Source organism: Diabrotica undecimpunctata, chromosome 4 (assembly GCF_040954645.1).
Source record: "Diabrotica undecimpunctata isolate CICGRU chromosome 4, icDiaUnde3, whole genome shotgun sequence".
NCBI lineage: Eukaryota > Metazoa > Arthropoda > Insecta > Coleoptera > Chrysomelidae > Diabrotica > Diabrotica undecimpunctata.
This window is the reverse complement of record NC_092806.1, coordinates 38,760,659-38,783,469: the sequence shown is the minus strand read 5'-3', so window position 1 is coordinate 38,783,469 and position 22,811 is coordinate 38,760,659. Positions and strand designations below refer to the sequence as shown.

Here is a 22,811-nt window from a genome sequence, read left to right as displayed (position 1 = left end):
ATCTGAAATTTTACTGACCCTAATCTAACACCCAATGAAGTTCGAAGGTCAGTGCAAGAAATGAAAAACAATAAGTCCCCCGGAGGCGATGAAATAGTGGCAGATGCCTTGAAAGTGGCTGGAAAAAGATTATGGCAGGTCCTTGCCAAACTATTCACTAGATGTTTGCAGGAAGCAATAACACCAACCCAGTGGTATAACGCAGAAATTATCATACTTCATAAAAAAGGGGATGCTACCGACCTCAGGCATTACAGGCCCATAAGTCTACTTTCACACATTTGTAAACTATTTACAAAAATAATTACGAAACGACTAAAAAATAAATTGGAATTTTATCAGCCCATGGAACAAGCGGGTTTTAGAAAAGGCTATGGAACAACCGATCACCTACTGGTAATAAAAAATCTTGTAGAACAATGCACTGAATATAATAAACCACTAGCTTTAATATTTGTCGACTATGAAAGGGCATTCGACACCGTAAATCAACAAAAAATGTTGGAAGCCTTGACAGAATGCCGAATTGACTATCGGTATATAAATATAATTAAACACATATACCAAAACGCAACAGTCAGTGTTAGAGTGGGTGATCATCAAACCCAAAAATTCCCGATACAACGTGGAGTACGCCAGGGGGACACCATATCGCCGAAACTGTTCACTACGCTTTTGGAATATATATGTAAAAGGGCAAAACTGACCGACAAGGACATAAACATAAACGGAGAAAAGCTTAGCCATCTTAGATTTGCAGATGATATTGTACTAATAGCTGATAGAATAGATGAGGCCAAAGAACTTTTAAATCAGCTCTACCTTTCCTCGCTAGAAGGGGGATTGAAAATAAATATATCTAAAACCCAGATGATGACAAATCTTGTAGTCAGCGAAGATATATGCGTAGGAACAAGATCCATAGACCAGGTAATGGCCTATAAATACCTAGGTCATGAGATTCGCATAGGAAAAGATAACCAAACCGTTGAGCTTCTCCGTCGTATAAGACTGACTTGGGCAGCCTTCGGCAAGCTAAACCATATTTTCAAATCGTCTGATATACCAATATGCCTTAAAAGAAAAACGTTTAATCAGTGTGTTTTGCCAGTGTTAACTTACGGTGCGGAAACGTTGACCATGACAAGGAGAACAGTTCAAGAGATCCGTGTGTGTCAAATGGCGATGGAACGTGCTATGTTGGGCGTTTCACTACGAGACAAGATCCCAAATCGCCAGCTACGACAAAGAACAGGAGTGGCTGATGCAGTAGAGAGAGTAGCAACACTGAAATGGAACTGGGCAGGTCACGTGGCTTGAATGACAGATAATAGATGGACAAAGCGGATACTGGAATGGAGACCAAGAGATGATGCCTACCGAAGCAGAGGTCGTCCACCAACACGTTGGACTGACGATCTAAAACGTTGTCATAGGAATTGGATGCAAGAGACACAAGATCGAAATAGATGGAAAATTATGAGGGAGATCTATGTCCAGCAGTGGATAAGCGAAGATTGAATGATGAATGAAAATGTAAAAATAATTCAGAACAGTCAGATAATAATTTAGAACAAATGCCGTAACTTAACGTTCTTTAGCTAGGAAGTCTACAAAATATAAGAATAAGCGTATCACCATGACAGATATACCTACGGTTTATTCTAATTTTCTCGCTATATATCGAATGATAAATATAAAGAGTTAAACAGCCTTTTAAAGTGAAATGTCATACCCGAAATATATCACCCTTACTATAAACAATTAAAATTTGACCCTAAAAATATTCAACAATCCGAATCCGAATAAAAATTTGAGATAATTATTTTATTTTGTTCATAGTGATTGCTTTGTTCGTAGTGGTAGAATATTGTTGTTTTTGTAAAATTTATAATTTCCAATTAAAATTGTGAAAACTACGAGTTGATATTTTGTTTAAATATACCTTAAAACTAATTTCCTCTTATTTACATTGCCAATAACTTAAAGCATACAACTTTTTAATGGTAAAACGATAAAATTAATTAACACGGAGAGTGCAAAATGGTTTTTAAGCTAGTTACAACCTTTTTCTACGAAGAGTCATGTTTAATCTCAAGGTTGTATCTCAATCAAACTAAAGATTTTTAATAGTTAATAAATTTACAAAACATACATCTCAAAGTAATTCCTTATTAAAAAGGAAAAGACAGTTAAGATTTGATTTCACGTACAGGGCGCTTATACGCATTTCGGCCTAATAGGCCTCATCAGAACGGCTTTCGCACTCACTCTGAACGTGAAAATAAATCTTTTCTGTCTTAGGAAGCAACTCTAACATGGCTTCGTATAGACGCAAATAGCGACATCTGATAATAAAATCCGTAAACTAATTTTCGAAACCAAATTCGAACTAATTCCTTATTATGTTAATATATATCTATACTTTTTATCTTTCTAGAGTTCATTACTGGGGCTGGCATTCAGTAACGGTGCTCATCAATGGGTCACCACTCTGCAGTTCTACTGCCAGACTGCATTTAAGGAGCCGTATTTGTTATTATTACAATAATATTTGTTCCTTATCGTCTTATCACCAGAATTTGTGGATATTCTCTTCACTATCGTTAGATAAAACTTTTCACTTTTTTGAATATCTTAATGATAGCTTCAAGGTTTTATGTAACCTATCATATCCAGAGTTTACCCATTTTCCAGTCAGGACCATTTGAGATTGCTTCTAAGATGATGCCAACTGTGTACGGTGGTAATAAGTTATTAGAAATACTTTACACGTGCTTTGGCTTTAAGGCCGATTTTATGTATTAATAGTTATTAGTTTTTTAATATTTTGCACATTTCACACATTTTTACGATTTGCATCTCACACAATCTTCTGAAATCAACTTTTTGCTTCACTCTGTATCATGAAAATTGTATGGAGCAGAGGGATTCATTAAATTTTAACAACATAAAAATGAATGAACATTATTCTGTATATTGTAACACCAAAACATCCGATCAAAGAGGATTCAACATTTTGTAATTCGGGGAAAAGATGTTTGAACTCTTTGCCATATTCCAGACCTAATTAGATTATAAGTCACTAAAGGGAATATTATGCTAACATCCGTGTTTAGTCTTCTTTGAGTTTTTCGAAATCAGTCCCATAATATTTCATAACCTTTTATCTTAATTAAAATCTCTAGACTAATCTGTTAATGCTCATTTCAAAAATATGAACAAAAATACCATTTTCAGATAGCCAACCGAAACAATAAGTCAGTTAATTAAAGGATTTTTCTTCTAAAACATCCTAAAAATATCGTTGTGAAGGGATTTTTGAAATTAAACTAAATATATTCTTTTATTAGCTGTTGTTCGAATGGTATTTTTTTTTGTTCTTAATATTTCAGACACATTTGCTTATGTTATTTGCTTTAATATAAAATGTATGGATTGAACAAACTAGCAAATACCTTAAGGAAACTAAACATTTATATACAGGTACGGAAAAAATTATGGTGGGTATTACAAAATTAGCGAGATATCTAGCAAATATAACTCACATTATGTTTTCAAATAATGAATTGGTTGCTCGTGTGAGTCCATTTCAAACTAGGTTGTAAAAATAAATAACATACTAATAAATATTTATTTAGTAAGCAACGACTGGTTTCGAGTTTAAAATAGTACTGGTTTGAACATGGAACTGTTTAAAAATACAATGCTCCTCGTCTTCGTATCCCATAGATTGGTTGAGGTCAGCTTGTGTTTTCCTGGCATGTTTGGATATGAATAGCTTGAGCTTTTTCTCTCTTTAATTCCATGTTTCGAGCTTTTTAAATGTAGGTAATTGGAGAGGATTGTGATGCCAAACTTCGGGTTTTCTCTGGTTTTGTAGTAAGATTTTATATTACTGTAATAAGATTTTAATCCCAAAGAAGTATTTACATAATTTAAAAGTTTTGTGGGGGATATTGTTTTAATCTCAAATGTTCTATAAAATTATGAAAATAGCCAAACCAAAGAAAGAGTACTCCGATTGGAATTAAAATTTTCAAAAATGCTGTTTTTATGGTACCTTATTATCGTTGCTTTAGAGTGACAATTTGTGTTGACGTAACAACTTCAAACATTTTGTACAGAAGTACAACTAAAAGTTGAAGTTTTTGAAGTACAAAAACTTCATTTAAAAATTGACCTGTCTCGGCATTTCTTTCTAATACGTTGCTAAAATATTATAGTCCAGTCGTCAAAGAGTTGACCCTTAAAAGTTATACAAACAAGCTGAATTTTGCAGAGAATATGAATTTTGGGACCCCAAAAGAGATGCAAGAAAGTTTACTATTTTTACCCCCGGGCTTTCCCCTAAAACCTGCCTCGCAGAAGGGTAACTCAGACAACACTAGAAGAAACTCTGAAAGTGAATTTGAAAGTGAACCCTCCCCCAAAATATTAAAGTCAAAGGGCAAATGGGGAAAAGCACCAGGTCCAGAAGACATATACATAGAGGTTCTAACAATGTTGAGTGAAGACAATATAGACGCCTTGGTAGATCTTTTTAATGACATTTATAGGTCCGGTCAAATACCACAGGATTGGCTTCAATCAACCTTTATAAGAATCCCAAAAAAGCCAAACGCTAATAGTTGCGACCAATTCCTAATGATCAGCTGATCAGCTTATTGAGCCAGATCCTAAAACTCTTTTTAAAGATAATTCACACAAGAATAAACAACAGATGTGAAAGAGGCATTAGCCCCACACAGTTCGGTTTCAGACAAGGATTTGGCACAAGAGAAGCACTTTATAGCTTAACTGTCCTACTTCAAAAATTCAGAGATCAGCAAAAATATGTCTTCCTACGCTTTATAGATTACCAGAAAGCGTTCGATTGTGTTAATTATTCAGAATTAGTAAGATTGCTCCAGGAACGTTCGATAGATGAGAATGACCTTAAAATCATAAAAAACCTTTATATGAATCAAATGGCATCTGTGAGAGTAGGACTGGAATCTACATCATATTTCTCCATCGAAAAAGGTGAACGACAGGGTTGTGTTTTGTCACCCCTCTTTTTAATCTTTACTTTTAAACGATTTTCGATAGAGTCTTAAGTGACACTGAAGATGAAGTCAAAATCAACGGGCACACTATTAGTAATCTTCGCTATGCTGATGATACAGTCATAATATGATCTGATAGCCAAGAAGCGCTACAACGACTAATCATCATCAGTGGCATTACAGCTCGTTATGAGCCAAAGCCTTTTTCAGAACAATCTTCCATTCGCCCCTGTCTCTGGCTACAACCACTGATAGATAGAATAAACACTGAAGGAGAACGACTGGGCTTGAAGAATAATATAGACAAGACGAAGGTAATGGTGGTTAGCAGAACACGAAATATGCAATTAAATATAAGAGTAAAAGGTCCCCAAGATCAGATATCTCGGTAGTTAGATAACTGAAAATCTAGATCCAGACATAAAGATACGTAGCAGGATTGAGCAAGCCAGAACAGCATTTACTAATATGAGAACCTTGCTAAGCAACAGCAGCCTCAACTTAACGCTTCGATATCGTTTAGTAAAATGGTGTAGAAACCTGGACTACAAAGGCCAATGTGATAAACCGATTGGAGGCCTTTGAAATGTGGGTATTTAGAAGACTACTTAAAATTCCCTGGACAGATCACACAACAATTGTCGAAGTATTAAATCGAATGGGCAGAGAACGAAAATTGCTGCCAATGATAAAAAGAAGAAAAACTGCTTATCTGGGTCATATATTTCAAAATTACAAGTACCAGTTCTTAAAGCTTATTATGGAAGGAAAGATAGAAGGAAAACGGAGCATCGGAAGAAAGAAGTACTCATGGCTTAAAAACATAAGGGATTGGACAAACCTCGATGCCCATGCACTCTTTAAAGCCACTCAAGACCGAGAGGAGTATGCCAGAATTGTCGCCAACATCCATTAATTGGACAGGGCACCTTAAGAAGAAGAAGATGGGTAAAAACGCAAAAAAATCGATTTACCAAGAATCTGTAGACGGTAGAAAAAAATGTTTCAAATAAAAAATGTAGCTGAGATAATTTTAAACATAAACGTTTATAAGCATTTTTTGGATAGAATGAACTGTTCACTAAAAAACAACGCTTGAAGCGACCGTTGATTTTGCATGTCAGTTACGCGCACGAAACAATGTTCAATAAAATTTGTATCAGCTAGACGGTAAAAATTTCATATCTTTTGATCCAAATGTCCCATCGACAAAAATCAAAATGTGCTTTAAAGGCAAAGAGTTCAGATTTTGTGAGCAGTTTATTTATTTTGTCACAATTAAACTCCATTTAAACTTTTGCCATTTTTTATGATTCTCGTGTGATCAATAAAATTAATTACTTTCATTGACCAGTTGTAATAAAATTTTAATTTTTAGAGATCAGTAATTACTATTTAAATGGGAATAAGCCACAATTAAAGGTTAAATGTACGTTTATTGACGTTTCAATTTCCACTTCGAAAATCGTTCTCAAAATACAAACATTAGTAATGTTTGTATTTTGAGAACGATTTCCGAAGTGTAAATTGAAACGTCAATAAACGTACTTTAACCTTTAATTGTGGCTTATTCCCATTTAAATAGTAATTACTTTAAAATGCAACAGGAAAATAGCTTCAGAACAATATTAGAGATCAGTCTTAACCTATGACATGAAATTTCAATTTTGAGTTGCAGTAACAAATATGAGGCATTTGAAATATGAATAAAAAAAGTAGAATTTAATGTTTTACATTACAAACGATCACACGTCACGGGAGATGCATTTAAGAAAACGGTCTTGGGTGTATTTTATTGCAAAAGTTTTGTTCTTTTAAAAAACGTACTAGAGTAACTAAAAAAAAGTTTTAAATGTTTTAGATCAAAACTCAAAACTAAAATGTTATGCAATAGGTTTTAAAAGTTAGGCTCTAGTAATCGAAACTTCATAGTGGCCAGTCAATGAAAGGGATAGATTGTATTGATCTTGTGAGAATCATAAATAATGGCAAAAATCGCGCCACGTTTATTTATTTAACATCTGTATATAATCTGAGTTTATTTGCGGCAAAATACAAAAACTGCATACGAAAGCTGAAATCTTTACCTTTAAAACGCATCTTGACTTTTGTCGATAGGTCACTTGAATCAAAAGATATCGAATTTTTACCGTTGAGCTGATACAAATTTTATTCAACATTGATTTCGCGCGCGTAACTGACGTGCAAAATCGACGGTCGCTTCAAGCGTTGTTTCTAAGAGAACGGTTCATTCTACACAAAAAATGGTTATAAATATTTTTGTTTAAATTTATTTTAGCTACATCTTTTATTTAAAACATTTTTTTCTACGCTGTACACATTCTCGGTAAATCGATTTTTTTGCGTTTTTACCCCCCTGCTAGGGGGTCTTAGGGGGAAGCCCGCGGGTTAAAGTAGTAAACTTTCTTGCATCTTTTTTATGGTCCCAAAATTAATATGCTCTGCAAAATTCAGCTTGTTCGTATGATTTTTAGAGGTTCAGTGGCATTTTCGTCTCTAACGACTGGAGTATTAATAGTGAGTCCATGTTAAATGAACACAGCATATTTGCTGCAAGAAATATACAGCAAAATTTTTATTTAAAAATATTTTTAATTTTGAAGTTATACTTCTATACGCGCGCGTCACGTTGGAAATTTGTACGGGAGTGAATCGGTGAACTCATTACATATGTAAGATAATGAGTACGAGAGAGACATAATATATATTTTCTCTCTCTTCCTCTCTCGAGAATAAAAATGTTCCTTTTGTATATATATATATTTAATATTATATGTTATATATAATATTATATATATATATATGTATATATATATATATATATATATATATATATATATATGTATATATATATATATATATATATATATATATATATATATATATAGTCTTTTGTATTTCAAAATAATAATCTCAATATATCACTGTATGACCGAGAACTGTCAATTTTGAAATACGTTTTTGTCCTGTCTAATTGGCCAATGTTTTACGTGTTTGATTCATACGCTGGTGTATGTGAGTTCGAATCCCAATATGAATTTACTTTTTTATTTTTGAAATATTTAAAAACCCCACGTTCATTTTATTGCTATCCCACGCTAAAGTTTAAAATAAAATGAAAATTTACAACATAGTCCAAGTTGTTGGTTTTTGAAGTTATACTTCTATACGCGCGTTCGACTTTGGAAATTTGCACGGGAGTGAATCAGAAATGTGCACGGGAGTAACAAGCCTCGTTACTCATGTTAAATTATAATTTAAAACTTGTAAATATCTCAAGAAAGTTCAAATGTGAACTTATATACACAACAAACAACAATTAAATATTGTATTTGTCAATGTCAGATAAATTGATAGCTGTATCACCAAACAATATTTTTTTTATTAATATTGTTATCACGGTAAATTAAACATATGCGTAAGTAAGTTATGTATATTGTCATTTTTAAATACTTATGAATATTGCATTTTAATGTGTATTGTATTATTATATTGAATTATGTTGCAGTGTATTGTATTGTATTTTATATTAATAACAAAATAAACAATGAATTTTACTGAAGAGTACGTGTAAAATTTTTTTTTTAATTCAATTTCTTTTATACATATATGAAAATAAAAATATATATTGTCATCAAAATATTGATTCAATCCTTTATTTACTTACTATACTCCTATTACAGGTCAAATGTTTATATACAGCAAACGTTGCACCATATACCTGTATACCTAATTCTTTTTCTCTTTCTGCTCTCTCTTACCTATAGCATTACATATGTAATGATTGTGCAGATTGACTCCCATATAAATTTGTAACGACGAACGCGTGTATAGAAGTATAACCTCTACCGGCAGTCCCACTGAACTGCCACACCCGTTTTTATTTAATTTTTATTATTCAATTATTCAATAATATATTATATTCTAATTATATTTACGTTTTATTTTTATAATGTTTATTTAGTTTAGAATTATCTGGTATCTTTAATATTCTGGAATATATTGCATATTTTCAGCACTTGGAAAATAGTTTTTAAAAAATTAAATTTGGAGATTAATGATTGCGTGCAATAAAAAATTATTTATATTAAACAAACATACCAATAAAACTTAATTCTACATGTACTTATATTCCTTAGACATAATTTCAAATCCGACATTATTTTTCTTCGTGTAAAGCAAGGAAACCATTTAATTTTCTCTCTGCCTTTTCATCCATTGTAGAAACTGTTCAATTTATTTCGATGTCTTTCGAACTACTACTATTCTAGCCCGTAACTTAATCGTGCCCAACATAGGAAAATATATGACTTTTCCAATCAAATTTCCTCGAGGCAAGAAAAGACTTCTGTAAATTGGAACACGTATTAAAGTGATTCCTTGACGGCTAAAACTTACTTTCTGTTCTAATTGAAGAGGTGCTTCAACAGAGCCTTGAATTGCGGTCAAAATCCATCAGCCATAAACTTTATTGATGCCTGCAAGTCTAGTATGTAATTATTGATGTCACATTTGATACAGATCGTAGTATTTCAGAAAGACAACGATGGACTGCAGAAAACACAAAAATGGATATACTTTTTATTGCAGATTACATTAAACTACATAATAGTTATGGGATGTACAGCTGGGAGAGTACATAAAGAAGCCGTATTTTATTACAAGATAAAAGATATAAGGTGTGACTAAATCTATTATTTTTGACCCGAATTGTGTTAGTTATTGAAGTGAAGCTTCTATACTCACGTTGTATTTTAATTTTTTCTCTGTAGTGAAATGCTGAAGCGAGCGTCATGGAACTAGCGCCACAAGATGGTGTCGTGACGAGTAGCGTCATGGAATTGCGGGTCTTCACATCGATTTACTACTCTCGATCAATTCGTTTCTAGTCATCATATATTTACTCTAAGCAGGTTTAAATTAAAAACTACATGATAGTAACTAAAAAAACAGACATTAAATGAAAAGTAAAAAATTAAAAGTATATCTGTCAATAAAAGATAGTAAAAGAAACAGAAAAATAAAAGATCGATGTAATAATATATACGTTATCCTATCCAATTAATAACAATATAAAATCATCTGTTTATTATCTCTCCATATTATAATCAATTTAAACTGAACATTTAATAAATTAAAAGTCCACTTTAATTGTAAATTTCAGTTTCATAATACCTTCTATGACCCAACCTTAACTTAAATGGTAGAAATCCATAGACATCTAATACAAGATATCTTGAACGTTGCAATACCAGCCCGTTCTCCCAATGCAACAGAGAAAACTGACGCAAAAAGTCCCTGTATCTCTTTCTAATGAGCCGGTTTTATAGACTACGTGACCTAAATGACCAATCAGGAGGTCACGTGGTCGATAAGCCTGGCTCATTAAACAGAGATGCAGGTATTGATTTTCGTCAGTTTTCTCCGTCGCACTGGGGGAACGCGACTATATTGCAGCAGTCAGTCTATCTTGTATTATAATGTCTATGTAGAAAGCTGTCAACCTTCGAGTAGGGAATTTTACTCGTCAAAGGAGTGACCGCAACGATAACAACAGTGAAGCCGAGTGAGCAACAAACACGTGTACCAGTGGCGAATCATCTAGGCCAATAAGAACAATATAAAACTACATAATTAAATTCCAAATAATAGTAATCATAATTTTAGTTTAATTTTCTATTTTTATTAATTTTACATAACATTATGCAAGACGTACACAAAAGATTTAAAAAAATGACAGTCTTTTAATTTGTCGAACTTTTATACATAGGTAGAAATAAACCAGGATTATGGATTAGGGGATGTGATAGAAGCAAACAACTTTTTGAATTATGGATTCATTGTTCACCAAACACTATTCATTTCTTATATTTATTTCGAATAACATTATCAAATTCATTTTGTTTTTTTTTGTTATAAAATATAATCTTATGTTTAAATATTTATCCACTATTGCTTCAATTAAAAAATATATATGATTTGAAGCACACCCTAAAATATGTTCTTGTAGATTGCAAAAATATTGTTCAAATTGAATGCAGTTGAGCATGATTTTATTTTTGAGAATAGAGATAAAATTGGGTTTTCCCAAATGCTCGTTTATTCTTAAAAAATATTCCGATGTTTTGCAAATTGCAATCACATCTTTGGACGGATATGTTAATCCTCCTTGATTTTTTTTGTAATTAATGAGTTTAAATAATTTAATTTGCTTCCAGACAATGCATCTCCACAATCTACACATTTGATTGTTCTTTGCAATTTTTGGGCTACAAAACCTGCTATGTAAGTAATTATTTGAATGGAAGACTCGCTAATTACAGTCGAATTCATTCTGTAGTCATGTTTGCTCCAAATAGTTTCTAAAAATTGTTCATTAAATGTTTCTAATAATCGAGCTTCAAGTGAACAAATATTCAACTCAGGTTTTTAAATCGACTTGAACCACTTAAAATAGGAATATCGTCCAATAGAACACAATTTCCTAAACCACCAGATCGAATTTTACTACGCACTAACAACCTCTTATAAGCAGCAGTGAATTGTCTGGCAGTCGGATTATTATTCCATTCTCCTTTTGATCTTATACTAGAAAAAAATAGTTCAACATGATCTTGACTAACTTTGTACAAAGGAAGGTAATGTAATAATTTTTTCTGAACAACAATGTCCTCGTACAACATAAGAGCACTTTTTAAAGAGACGATAACTCCCAAAAATCCAGTTTTTTTCCCGAATGGGTTACTACCTGTCCATTATCAAATTTAAGATTTAAGAAGTACGTAATAGCATTTTGTACAAACTTTTTTGTTTGTTCTATATTGCTATCACATAATGCTTTCTTAAAATGTTTTGCTCTTACTGAACGACTGTTTAAAATATCAAAAGCATTATTTGCAATTTGTATAAATTTTATAGTAGCTTCACAACCGGGAAATTCCTTTAAGTCATTTAAACAATAAGAAAGAGAGTCGGCAACGGACGCACTTTAAAGTTAAACCGCTAGACGCACTTCATTTTTTGATTAAAAAACTTAACGTGATTTTTACGAAGTTTATTAGCCAAATGTAAACCCTCGTATTTTTGTAACTCTTGAAGATATTCTATATAATTCCAATTCATATAATTTCCATCTTAATCGATTATTGTATGACGTTTATCTCCAAAGGTGTTCCTAATTAATTTAATCATATGACAAGGGTCGCAAAATATGAAATATTTTTTATAATATATTAAAAAAAAGGTTTTATATTGGCTAATTTCCTGCTGTATTCCAGAATATGCGTCATTGCAAGATTTGCTGTTGCCCCGTCAAATGTTAATGATGTTACGTGAGCCCCTGTTTCTGTTTCGATCAACTGCAGACATTGATTAACAAGAATTAGCATTAGAACAAGATTAGCTTTTTGTATCCCATTTAACCCGTTTATAAAAAAATACCCAATTGGAATTTTCCAGCTTCCATTAACACAATTCGCCATAAAAACAAAAGCATCTTTGGCTATGTCATTGCCATCGTTTTGCAAATCGTTTCCAAAATCTACATACCCGTGAAATTTTGTCCCGTCCCATTCTACATTTTTACGTATTGACATTTCGTCCATAGCAATAGAGAACTTTGTGACTTGTCATATATTTTTTTTAAATTTCAAGAGATTCTTTTATGAACCCAGGTTATTTTGGAATTTCTGAAGGATTTAGAAGACAAATTTGAAATTTTTCCCTTACATAAATATACCCCTTTGGAGAAAAAAAAATTTAAAGTTATCGCAAATTGTCTCAATGTAGAATTTTCCGTCTTACCAGTTCTTTACATGTAGGTGGCATGTTTTCAAATAAAATTGAATGTTCCTCTAACAACAAATGTTTTGATTGTAACTCTTTTATCAGACGTTTTATAGATAATATCTTTTTCTTCATTCTTCTTAATTTTTGTGACATAATTCTGATTTTCTGGGACTTAACCGCACTTTTTTGTTCTGCCAGTTCTAACCTGAGTTTTAATCTCTTCACTTGAACACTGAGTTCATCATTAGATATAGCAATCCCACTCAATTGACTCTGCATGTCTCTTTCTCTGTAACAATAAAGTACATAAAGCGTACATTTTTTGCGGAACTTTTAGTAAAACGTCAAAACAAAAAACATTGAATAAATAAGCATAGTCTCACTGTGATCTTAGTTCATTTACTCAAAACATGACTATGTATTATAAATATACCATCATAATAAATAATTATGAAGTCATGTAAAATAAGAAAAACCAGACAAATAAATATTTTTTAATAATAGAGCACTGTACAGTGCATGTGACTGCTGATGAAGATGGCATTGCAGCCATAAAAGCTCAATCAAAGCCTAGCAAAAGGAAATGGTTAAATTCGGAAAGAATAAATTCGTTAAAGTTATTTTTTTAAAGTTTGCCAAAAATCGAATTCCATTATTGGCGATTTGCATCTCAAAAATTGTGTCTTGAACCACAATGAGAGTCAAAACAAAAACTTTAGGAACTTTACTTACTCTAAGGACTAGTGTAATGACGTGATGCCATTTTCAATTGCATATTTTAGCAATTATTTTGAGGATATGAATTTGAGTTTATTTAAGAGAAAGAAATATGAGTGTGATTTATGTGTGGTTAAAAGAGTAGACAATGCTACAGAAGCGGAGTATGAATTCAGAAGTCAGAGAAGAGAAGTCAAATGATAAAATTAGTGCCAACAATATAGTGTTTACTATGGATCTACAAACTGTACTTATTTGTCCAAAGTCCAACGTGTCAGATTTCTATTATAAAACCAAATTAGCCGTCCATATTTTTACTCTTTATGATATTAAGACCGGTAGAGGATACTACTTTGTGTGGAGCTAAGTTGAAGGGGGGTTGAGGCAAATGAATTTGTAACAATAAAATTGTCATTTTGCAGCTACTCAATTGTCGTCCATTCAGCCTGGAGATAAGTTGATTTTTTACAGTGACGAGCGCACTGGGCAAATTCGCAATGCAATATTGTCAAGTGCTTTGTTGAACTTCGCTGTATATAAGAAAGTGCCTGTGGTTTAAAAATATCTCGAACGTGGGCACACACAAATGGAAGCTGATGCTATGCACTCATGTATAGAAAGACAGTTAAGAAACAAAATTATAAGTGTGCCTGCGCAATACATAGAAGTCATCCAAAATGCTCGAAAAAAACCAGAGCCTTATGAACCAAAATACTTAACCCATACATTTTTTCGAAATTTTAGCAGTCAATACTTATCAACCATTGGGCCTGGAAAAAAGGCAGGCAATCCCTACTGTAACAGATTTGCGTGCACTACAATACAATCAAGATAAAAGCATTCAGTTTAAACTCAGACATTCCGAGCAATGGCAGGTTCTTCCAGTCAGAGGAAACAAAAAAGTAGTATTAGGAGTACCACTTCTACCACTGCTTTATCTGAAACCGTTGAAAATTAAAAAAGAAAAGTTTATACATTTACAAATTTTAAAAACTACTGTGCCGAGTAATTATCACTCATTTTATGATAATCTTAAACACATTATGTACCTACTAATAATATTAGAGTTGTATTGAAAATAAGTAATATTGTTGTAATTTTCAATTAAGCAGTTAACTAAAATGTCAGTTTGCAATAAATTTGATTTATAATGCTCGTGTGCTTTTAATCTCGTAGCTCCAAATTACTATTGGTTTAATTGGGACAAACCTCGTAACTCCACAAACTTTTAGTATAAACTCTAAATTTTTTAAAATGATTCTCCACAACATCAGGTATATTATTTTATTTTACAATGTTCGATTAATTTTGACAGAATCGCAAAATTTATTCGAAATTAAAATTTTTGCGTCTCCTGAACAATTTGTCATTTTGGAGTTACGAGTTTTCCTAATTAGGGTGACGATATGCAGATGCTGTAGGAATAGCAGGAGTAGTAGGAGCAGTAGAAGCAAGCAACGACTAATGAAAGTTTTAAAGAAAATTATTTCTGAGGTACGAAAAAGAGGGTTAAGATAAGCAAAACAAAATATAAAGTACAGACAAAAGAATGGCTGACAATGAAAATCGCAATAGACAACAACACCATCGAACGTGTGGATGCCTTCTTATACCTGGGCACATAAATCAATTAAAAAAATTCCGTAAGTAGAGTATTAATTTTGATAGTCTATTAACTACGACAAAATTTTTGAAAAACTCACATGTTTTCGGTATTTTTGGTTATTTTATTTTCACCCCTAAGTCAGGGTAAGAATCACACAGAATTTTTTAATGAAAATAGGGGTCACATAAGATATCCTTTTAAAGCCCTTCTAATTTCCCTAAACATTAGCCTTCAAATTTTTTAATTTGATCAAATACTTTATTTGATTTATTGAAAAAAAAAACATTTTAAAATTAATATTTTTACTTATTTCTTAGTTGACCAAAATTTAAGACTAATGACCTCCGGCATCCATACAACGATAAAGGTTTTGTTCGAAACGTTCTCTCACATTCGGATGCATTGTGGATAAGCCGATTTCCTCTTATTCTGTCAGATCCAGCGTTAATTTAAGCAGATGTCACCGAGTTTTTAAATCATTTTAAATATAGTATAGTATATTTAGTATAGAGTATAGTCTAGATCAGGGGTTCCCAACTAAATTTTTCCAAGGACCGCTTCATCAAGGTACTATAATGACAAGGACCCCCACTATTTTCTAAAGACCTAAACAAACCTAAAGTTACCTGAAAAGAGCGAAAATATGTGAAAACATAAATCAAACTAATGCTATTTAGGATATATTTGTGAAACTACAGAGTACCTACACAAGTACATTATTAGTTTTAATTTTCACTCCTTTATTAATGAGATACGCTGAATTTACCCTTACCCTAATGCTATTTAGGATATATTTGTGAAACTACAGAGTACCTACACAAGTACATTATTAGTTTTAATTTTCACTCCTTTATTAATGAGATACGCTGAATTTACCCTTAGAATCCATTATTTTTGTAATGTTAGGTTCCAAACTTCAAACTTTCACTCTTAAATCCGACCGCATGTCAAGCCGATTCCTATATTTGTTTTTTATGAAGCACATGAAAGAAAATGCTTGCTCACACCGACAGGTTGTTGTAAACGGAAGGATTTTTTTCATGACCATGTCTCCAAGTTTTTTGTAATCCTTGCGTGCTGTTGCCCAGCAGTCTGCTATTTTCTCGCCATTAAAAATGTCCTTCACAACTCGACAAATTCACAAGCTTATCTTGTTCTTCTTCTGTGAGGCCTTGAATTTGTTCAATTGCTTGACAGCTGAAAGGATTTCGAATCCAACCATCGCATCGTCAGGGCTAGGTTCAGGGAAGTATATCCTAAAAGTCGTGGCTGGGCTGCGTATGTGCTCGGCTGCGTTGATCTTTATCGGGTCAGATAAACTCTGCTCTGCAGACTCCAAGAACTGTTTCAAATTAGGAAAGTTAGTGAACGATTCGTTTTCAATCCTTGCCGCCCAAAGCTGGCACTTTTTTCCCATAGCACTGATCTTATCTTCAACTTTGAACATGGCTACATTTTTCCCTTGCAAACTTCAGTTTAATACATTTAAGTGTTCAAATACGTCAGCTAAGTAGGCAGTTGAGCAAAGCCAAGAAAAGTCAGTGAGAATATTTGCGTACTTGGTGTCAAGAAAAAAAACACGAACTTCATCTCTAAGTTTTAAAAACCTCGTCAATATCCTTCCTTGAGAGAGCCACCTTACTTCCGTATGAATAAAAAGGTGTTCATGCTCACTGCCAATCTCTTTGCACGACAAAGAAAATAATCTGGATTGTAGAGGTCGAGTTTTAATGTAGTTAACGATTTGAACTAGTTCGTTAAGAATCTTCTGCAAAGGTTCACGCAATGTTTTAGCTACCAAGGCTTGACGATGAATACAAGAGTGTGTCCATTTCACCTCAGGAGCTACTGCTTTGACACAAGCTTGAAGTCCTGCTTTGTGGTTAGCCATTGATTTTTTTCCATCTGTAGACAAGCCTACACATTTTGTCCATGTGACGTCATGTTTATTGAAAAAATAATTCAATGCAGTAAAAATACCTGCTGCTGTTGTGTGAAGTAGTTCGCATGAAAAAAGCAAATCTTCCAATATCCGGTCCTCCCACAAAAATCGAACAAAGCACAACATTATTGCTTTTCTAAGTCTAACCAGCAATGTATCTTTAACAATGTTATTGGCCATATCTGAAATTCGTCTTTGGACAGTATTGTTAGAGAGCGGAACAGTACTTGTTATCTTAACAGCCGCATCACCCATCATTCTCTTGCATAGAATTATTATTGCTGATGGTAGTATAAGTTCTACAGCAATTGTATGGTTTTTTCCACATTTAGCGACAAGCTGAGATACCTCATAAGATGCAAGGGTTACATTTTCATTTACATTTGCACCATAGTGTTTAGTAATGTTTTTACGAGATCTTTTAAGCTCTCCTAGTTTGTTTTTAAAAAAATCGAATGACTTACTCTTGTACTCTGGATATTTTTTCTCAAGATGCCGACGGAGTATTGCTGGCTTCATACACTCATTCGAAAGGCTTTCGTCGCAAATTACATCTTGAGGTTTAGGCTGCTGCTCAGGGCCAGTGAACGTGAAACCCATTTCCAAGTAATCCGAGTTGTATTTTCTAATTTTTGCAGTACTGATCTTGGTCGAATTAGGTTTAAGAGTCGCCGACGAGTTGGGTTCAAGAGACACTGACAAGTTCGGTTCGAGAGTCATTGACTTTTTAATTTTAACATTGAATGCATTTTCTCCCTCTTCGTCTGTAGATCTATCCCATTTTAACGATCCACATTTTAACCAACGGTCCATAACGTACGCGTAATGTAACTTTCCGTGAAAAACAAAGCTTTAAAATGTTGCACAAAATCACACGTTTCAACACGAACAGGGACCGCACTAGCAATGGACTAACTAACTTACTAACAATAGCTGACTGACATCTCTGAAATGCGAATTGGCTGTGTAACTGTAATGCAAACAGACAGCGGACAGCGACGCATTTTAACAACATAAAGCCAAAGTAGGGTCCCATCTAGTTCCTATCTTACATGAAAATATTTTTTTTAGGTATATAAACAAAATTATAGTTAACAATCTAAAATTTAGTATAACTTTAAGTTTGCGCGATATATGTTATTAATTTTAAAGATTTTTTTAAAGAAAAACTTGGTTTTCGCTCTCCTAAAAAAAAATTGCAAAATGGACTTATATCGTTTTTCTCCCTAGATCTTCATATATTTATTTTTATATCTTGAAGACCCCTCAGCCATACCTCACGGACCCCCAGGGGTCCACGGACCACCAGTTGGGAACCACTGGTCTAGATATTTAGATCTAGATCTAGAAAAATGCTGGATAAGATAGAAAATATAAAAGAAGGTATAAGAAGATATAAGAAGAAGATATAAAAGGAGTTTTGGTATGCTATTTAATAGTCTTCTTACTAAATTGAGTAAAACTTCTTAGGATATCGTGCAACTTTTAACTCTTAAAGTAAAAGATGCATCTGTTTGTATATTTGTTATTATCTTAGTTCAATAACTATATGCTTATTTTAATCTATGTACCGCACTTTATGTTAACCGGTTATATAAACTTTAATCATGAAAGTAAACAATTTTAAATATTCTAATTAAATTTGAAATTTGCATCAGGTGTATTTATTTTATATTTAACCAGAAAAGTTCACCCTAAAAGCTTTTCTTCACCGCATCGGTAAAGTAGTTTATTACAGTCTTAAAAAAGCTCATCAAGAGTACATTTTACAAAAGCTTCCTGGAATACTTCATTAAAAGGTAAATTGCAATTTTATAACCGAAAACACTGGATCGGCAACACGTCTCTGTCTCAGAACGTGACAGGTTTTACGAACTTTTTACATCATTAAAATGTATACTTACCTTTTATTCTCGACTCTTTTGTCAGATTTCATTAAAACCAGACAGCGTCACTTTTTAGTAGAGTCGAAAAGAATTAATTAAAATTTCGTCAGCAAAATATACCCAGATGGTTTACAAATTAATTAGGAATTTATGGAATATAAAGGGGAATTTTCTGTTGCTGTATTTAGATTTAAATTATGTAAAGTGTAAAAAATTAATTAGGTAAACGTATAGGAAGCAAAATTGCTTGCCATTTTGTACATGTGACTATGAGTTTGGCTTCAGAATAATTCTTCTATCCACAAATCGTAGTAATAATGATAGTATTGTAGACTGGACAATCCAAGGTGACCCCAGTATGTTGTATCTCTTAAAATTCACCCTACTATGGCCAAAATCGGGTCTTAACTGACACGGATTTTAATTTTTCGTAAAAATTTTCGTTTAAAATTATTAATAGGATTAAAGGCTTTAATTATTCCTTAAAAATGTTATTTTATTGTTTCTTGTAAAGATTCAAGTTTTTATAGTGTGTAATTTTTTGGGCGACTACGAACTCACCCACGCTACCTAGATTTTAATGGGTTCAGTTTTATAGTAGGATTAAAAGCGACTACGAACTGCCCCACGCTACCTAGGTACTTAGATAATATTTTTGTGAACATACCTATATAGTTTTTATTTTACTTTATAGTATTCAGAAAGGAACCCAATTCCCAAAGCATGAGCGAAAATTTTAAATGAATAAATAATGAAACTATAACAATATAATCGAATAAAATTTATTTATAAATCTACATTCACTTATATACAATAACAAAAACTACAGTTAAACAATAACGTATACATTATACAATAATGTATCAAAAGTACTTTTGTACGATTGCTGTGATTTATTTGTTAACATACAAAATACTAGAGGAACATAAAAACCATTTTTGTAGCCATGTATAGTAAACATCTGACAAAAATATTTAGAACAGTATTGAAAAATTTCATCTACATTACACAAAAAGTAAAAATTTGTGAAACAACTAAAAGTTGCGGAATTATTTTTCGTAGATAATAAAAAGTTTTCACCTGTATTTGCTTTAAAATTTAAGTTAACAAACACTTGTAGAACTTCTTCCTGTGACTTTGGCAATGATGGTGTGGATTTTCGTCTTGCAGCATAGAAATTTCTTCGAACGCAAGAAATGTCTTTCGTCATCAGCGGTAAATTGCTGAAATTTCCCTTCCTCAATTCCTTGTGTACAATCTTTAAAGGTCTTTCACATATATCTTCTAAAGCTTTCTTCTTTGTAGAATTACTAAAAATTTGCCGGTCAACGTGGATATCTGGAGCATGATTATGCTCCACCGATGCTTTTTCAAGAATAACGTAATTTTCATCACCTTCCTTTGTGTACACTTTTTGTTGACACCCTTTTTTGATGCATCGCCATCTAACTTTTCCATCTTTGGAGACATGGGCCTTTGAATATTTATATTCATTAATTATTAATAAAAGTTCTTCCCTTTGACTAAACATAGTCGTTGGATTCGCCATTTAAAAGTTAAACACTAACGGACAAAACCATAACGTAATACTTGCAACTGAAGTCAATAACTGAAAATATTTATATTCTTACTTTCAACTATAATCAAATTTGGAATTTCCGATCATTAAGACTTAATCCCCAACTTTCTTTCTCGGCGATGGGGCAGCAGGTACTTGGGATTAATGGGCCCAGGTAGTTCGTAGGGCAGTTAGAAAAAAGTTATTATGAGAAATATAAATTGAGCAGAAATCATTAAAAGTAGAAAACTTAACACTGTAAGCCATTTTTAAGGTAAATAATTTTTTCGTTAATTAAATGTACCACTGTATATACTTAAAACTGAGTAGAAAAAAATTATAGAACAATGTTTACGAAAAAATAGGGAAAATGACCAACAAATGGTGTGAGTAGCAAATTTAGAAAAATCGTATCTGAGATACTGTAAATCCCAAATACTTGCACCAAACGTCATTTTGTAGAGGAAAGATTAGAGTATTTCTATAAAGCAATGCCTATACCTCTACCCTCAAATAAAAACGTTATGGGAAAAAAATCGTGTATATTCCTGATTTTTTTTGCTTCGTTTTTTGAATATATTTTATATCACGAAATACTTTTTTGACTTTATAAGAAACAATTTTATTTTAAAAATACAAAGAGCAAAGTAACGTGCTACAATGTGAATGATAATGAATGAATGTAGAGAACAACAAATTATTTTATAATATTGGTGACTGCTGACTCTGTAGGAACGTGTGAAAACTTAGAATGTGTAGGGAATTAATAGAGACGTGTAGAACAGTCTCGCTGATACTGTACTGACCCTAAGAATCGTCGTTATGTAATCTTGGTTGTTAAAATGCATATAACATATATTTGCGTCAAAAACAATTATTTTTTATTTTTAAGGGTGACATTTCGGTATGTACGAAAAGTGCATAAAATTCACCCAAATGCACCCTAGTGCATGGGGACAAATTCACCACTTTCTTAAAAACGCACCCCTTTAAATGGTAGCACTCCACGGTTTCTTCATATTTGGGGGTCCTTTGACCATATGAAACAAGAAAACTCCTTTAACACTTTAACTGCCATGTGTACCATATATCGACACAGGCAATTTTAGTTCTCTGCCATGTGTACATATAATGGACACAGGTTTTATCAGCGTTTCAGCTATGTGTCCGTGGCTGGTACACATTTACCGCGTATGTAAATAGGAATATCATTGAGTATGGCGTAGAACTATGACATTTACGAATATCCTGGGATTTTTTTTGAATTTTTAAAGGTATAAGGGATAATAAAATATGCATCAACTTTTTTTTTATTTTTATGATAGTACACCATATTATACAATCAAAAGTAACATAGAATGTAGTATTTTTAACTAGAATTAAGTACTGAGAGTCAGTTTTGTTGTACATGTTTTAGTTATTTTTTTGTAAAAACATGTTGGTCAAAGGAACATTCTAAACACATAAAAGGGCGGTCTTCACATCCGTTGAATACACATGTTACTCGTTTTGTGTTTTTACAGCATAAATTTGACAGACTTTCGTAAGCAGTTTGAGTAAGCTGTCTTTTGATTTGATATGTTTACAAATGCTTTTGCGTTGTTATACTCGACAATGACTGAAGGGTTTCTTTAAGGACCTTCCCTATGCGTTACCTCTATCACATCGTCTCTATGTTTTGTAGACCGGAAAAGTACGTTTCTCTTGTCATGCCATTTCATAACTACAATATCATTTTTGTTTTGTTTGACAATGATCTCCCCTTTCTTAAGTTTGTCTTCTGCAACATTTTTGGGAAGATTTTTTCGGTTTTTCTTAGATGTGTAGATATACTTTCTTAGATGTGTGGACGTTACAATAAGATGTGTGGATCTAGTTTTTAAAATTTTAGCAAGGTTAACTGATGTATACCAGTTAACCTTGAAGAGTCCTACCCTGATCGCAAATCAAGGCAAATTATCGCATTTTGTGTTAATTTGATGATATATTTATAATACGTAAAACAAACGTAAATTCATTTGTGCGAAGCCAATCTAATAGTAAAAAAATCGGAATATACAAACTAAAATTTTATTAAAGATTTTAGTGAACAAACCTTTTCTCAAAATTTTCTTTTTCCTTTTCGCTACAGGTTTATTGTCGGATTCACTCGTCAACGCTGCGTCTATATTATATATAGGATTCAAATCCGAATCTGAATAATCAGAAAAATTATCACTCTTGTTCATTTTTCTAAACTCCTCTA

The 22,811-nt window shown here is 32.6% G+C and overlaps 1 protein-coding gene across 1 annotated transcript; it reads right to left on the bottom strand.

Annotated features, from left to right (window-relative positions):
* Nucleotides 1-16,651: 16,651 nt before the first annotated feature.
* On the bottom strand, nucleotides 16,652-17,935 carry LOC140438620 (zinc finger BED domain-containing protein 5-like). The gene has a single exon (XM_072528280.1). The coding sequence runs from the start codon at nucleotides 17,933-17,935 to the stop codon at nucleotides 16,652-16,654; it is 1,284 nt and encodes a 427-aa protein (XP_072384381.1).
* Between the last annotated feature and the right edge of the window lie 4,876 nt (nucleotides 17,936-22,811).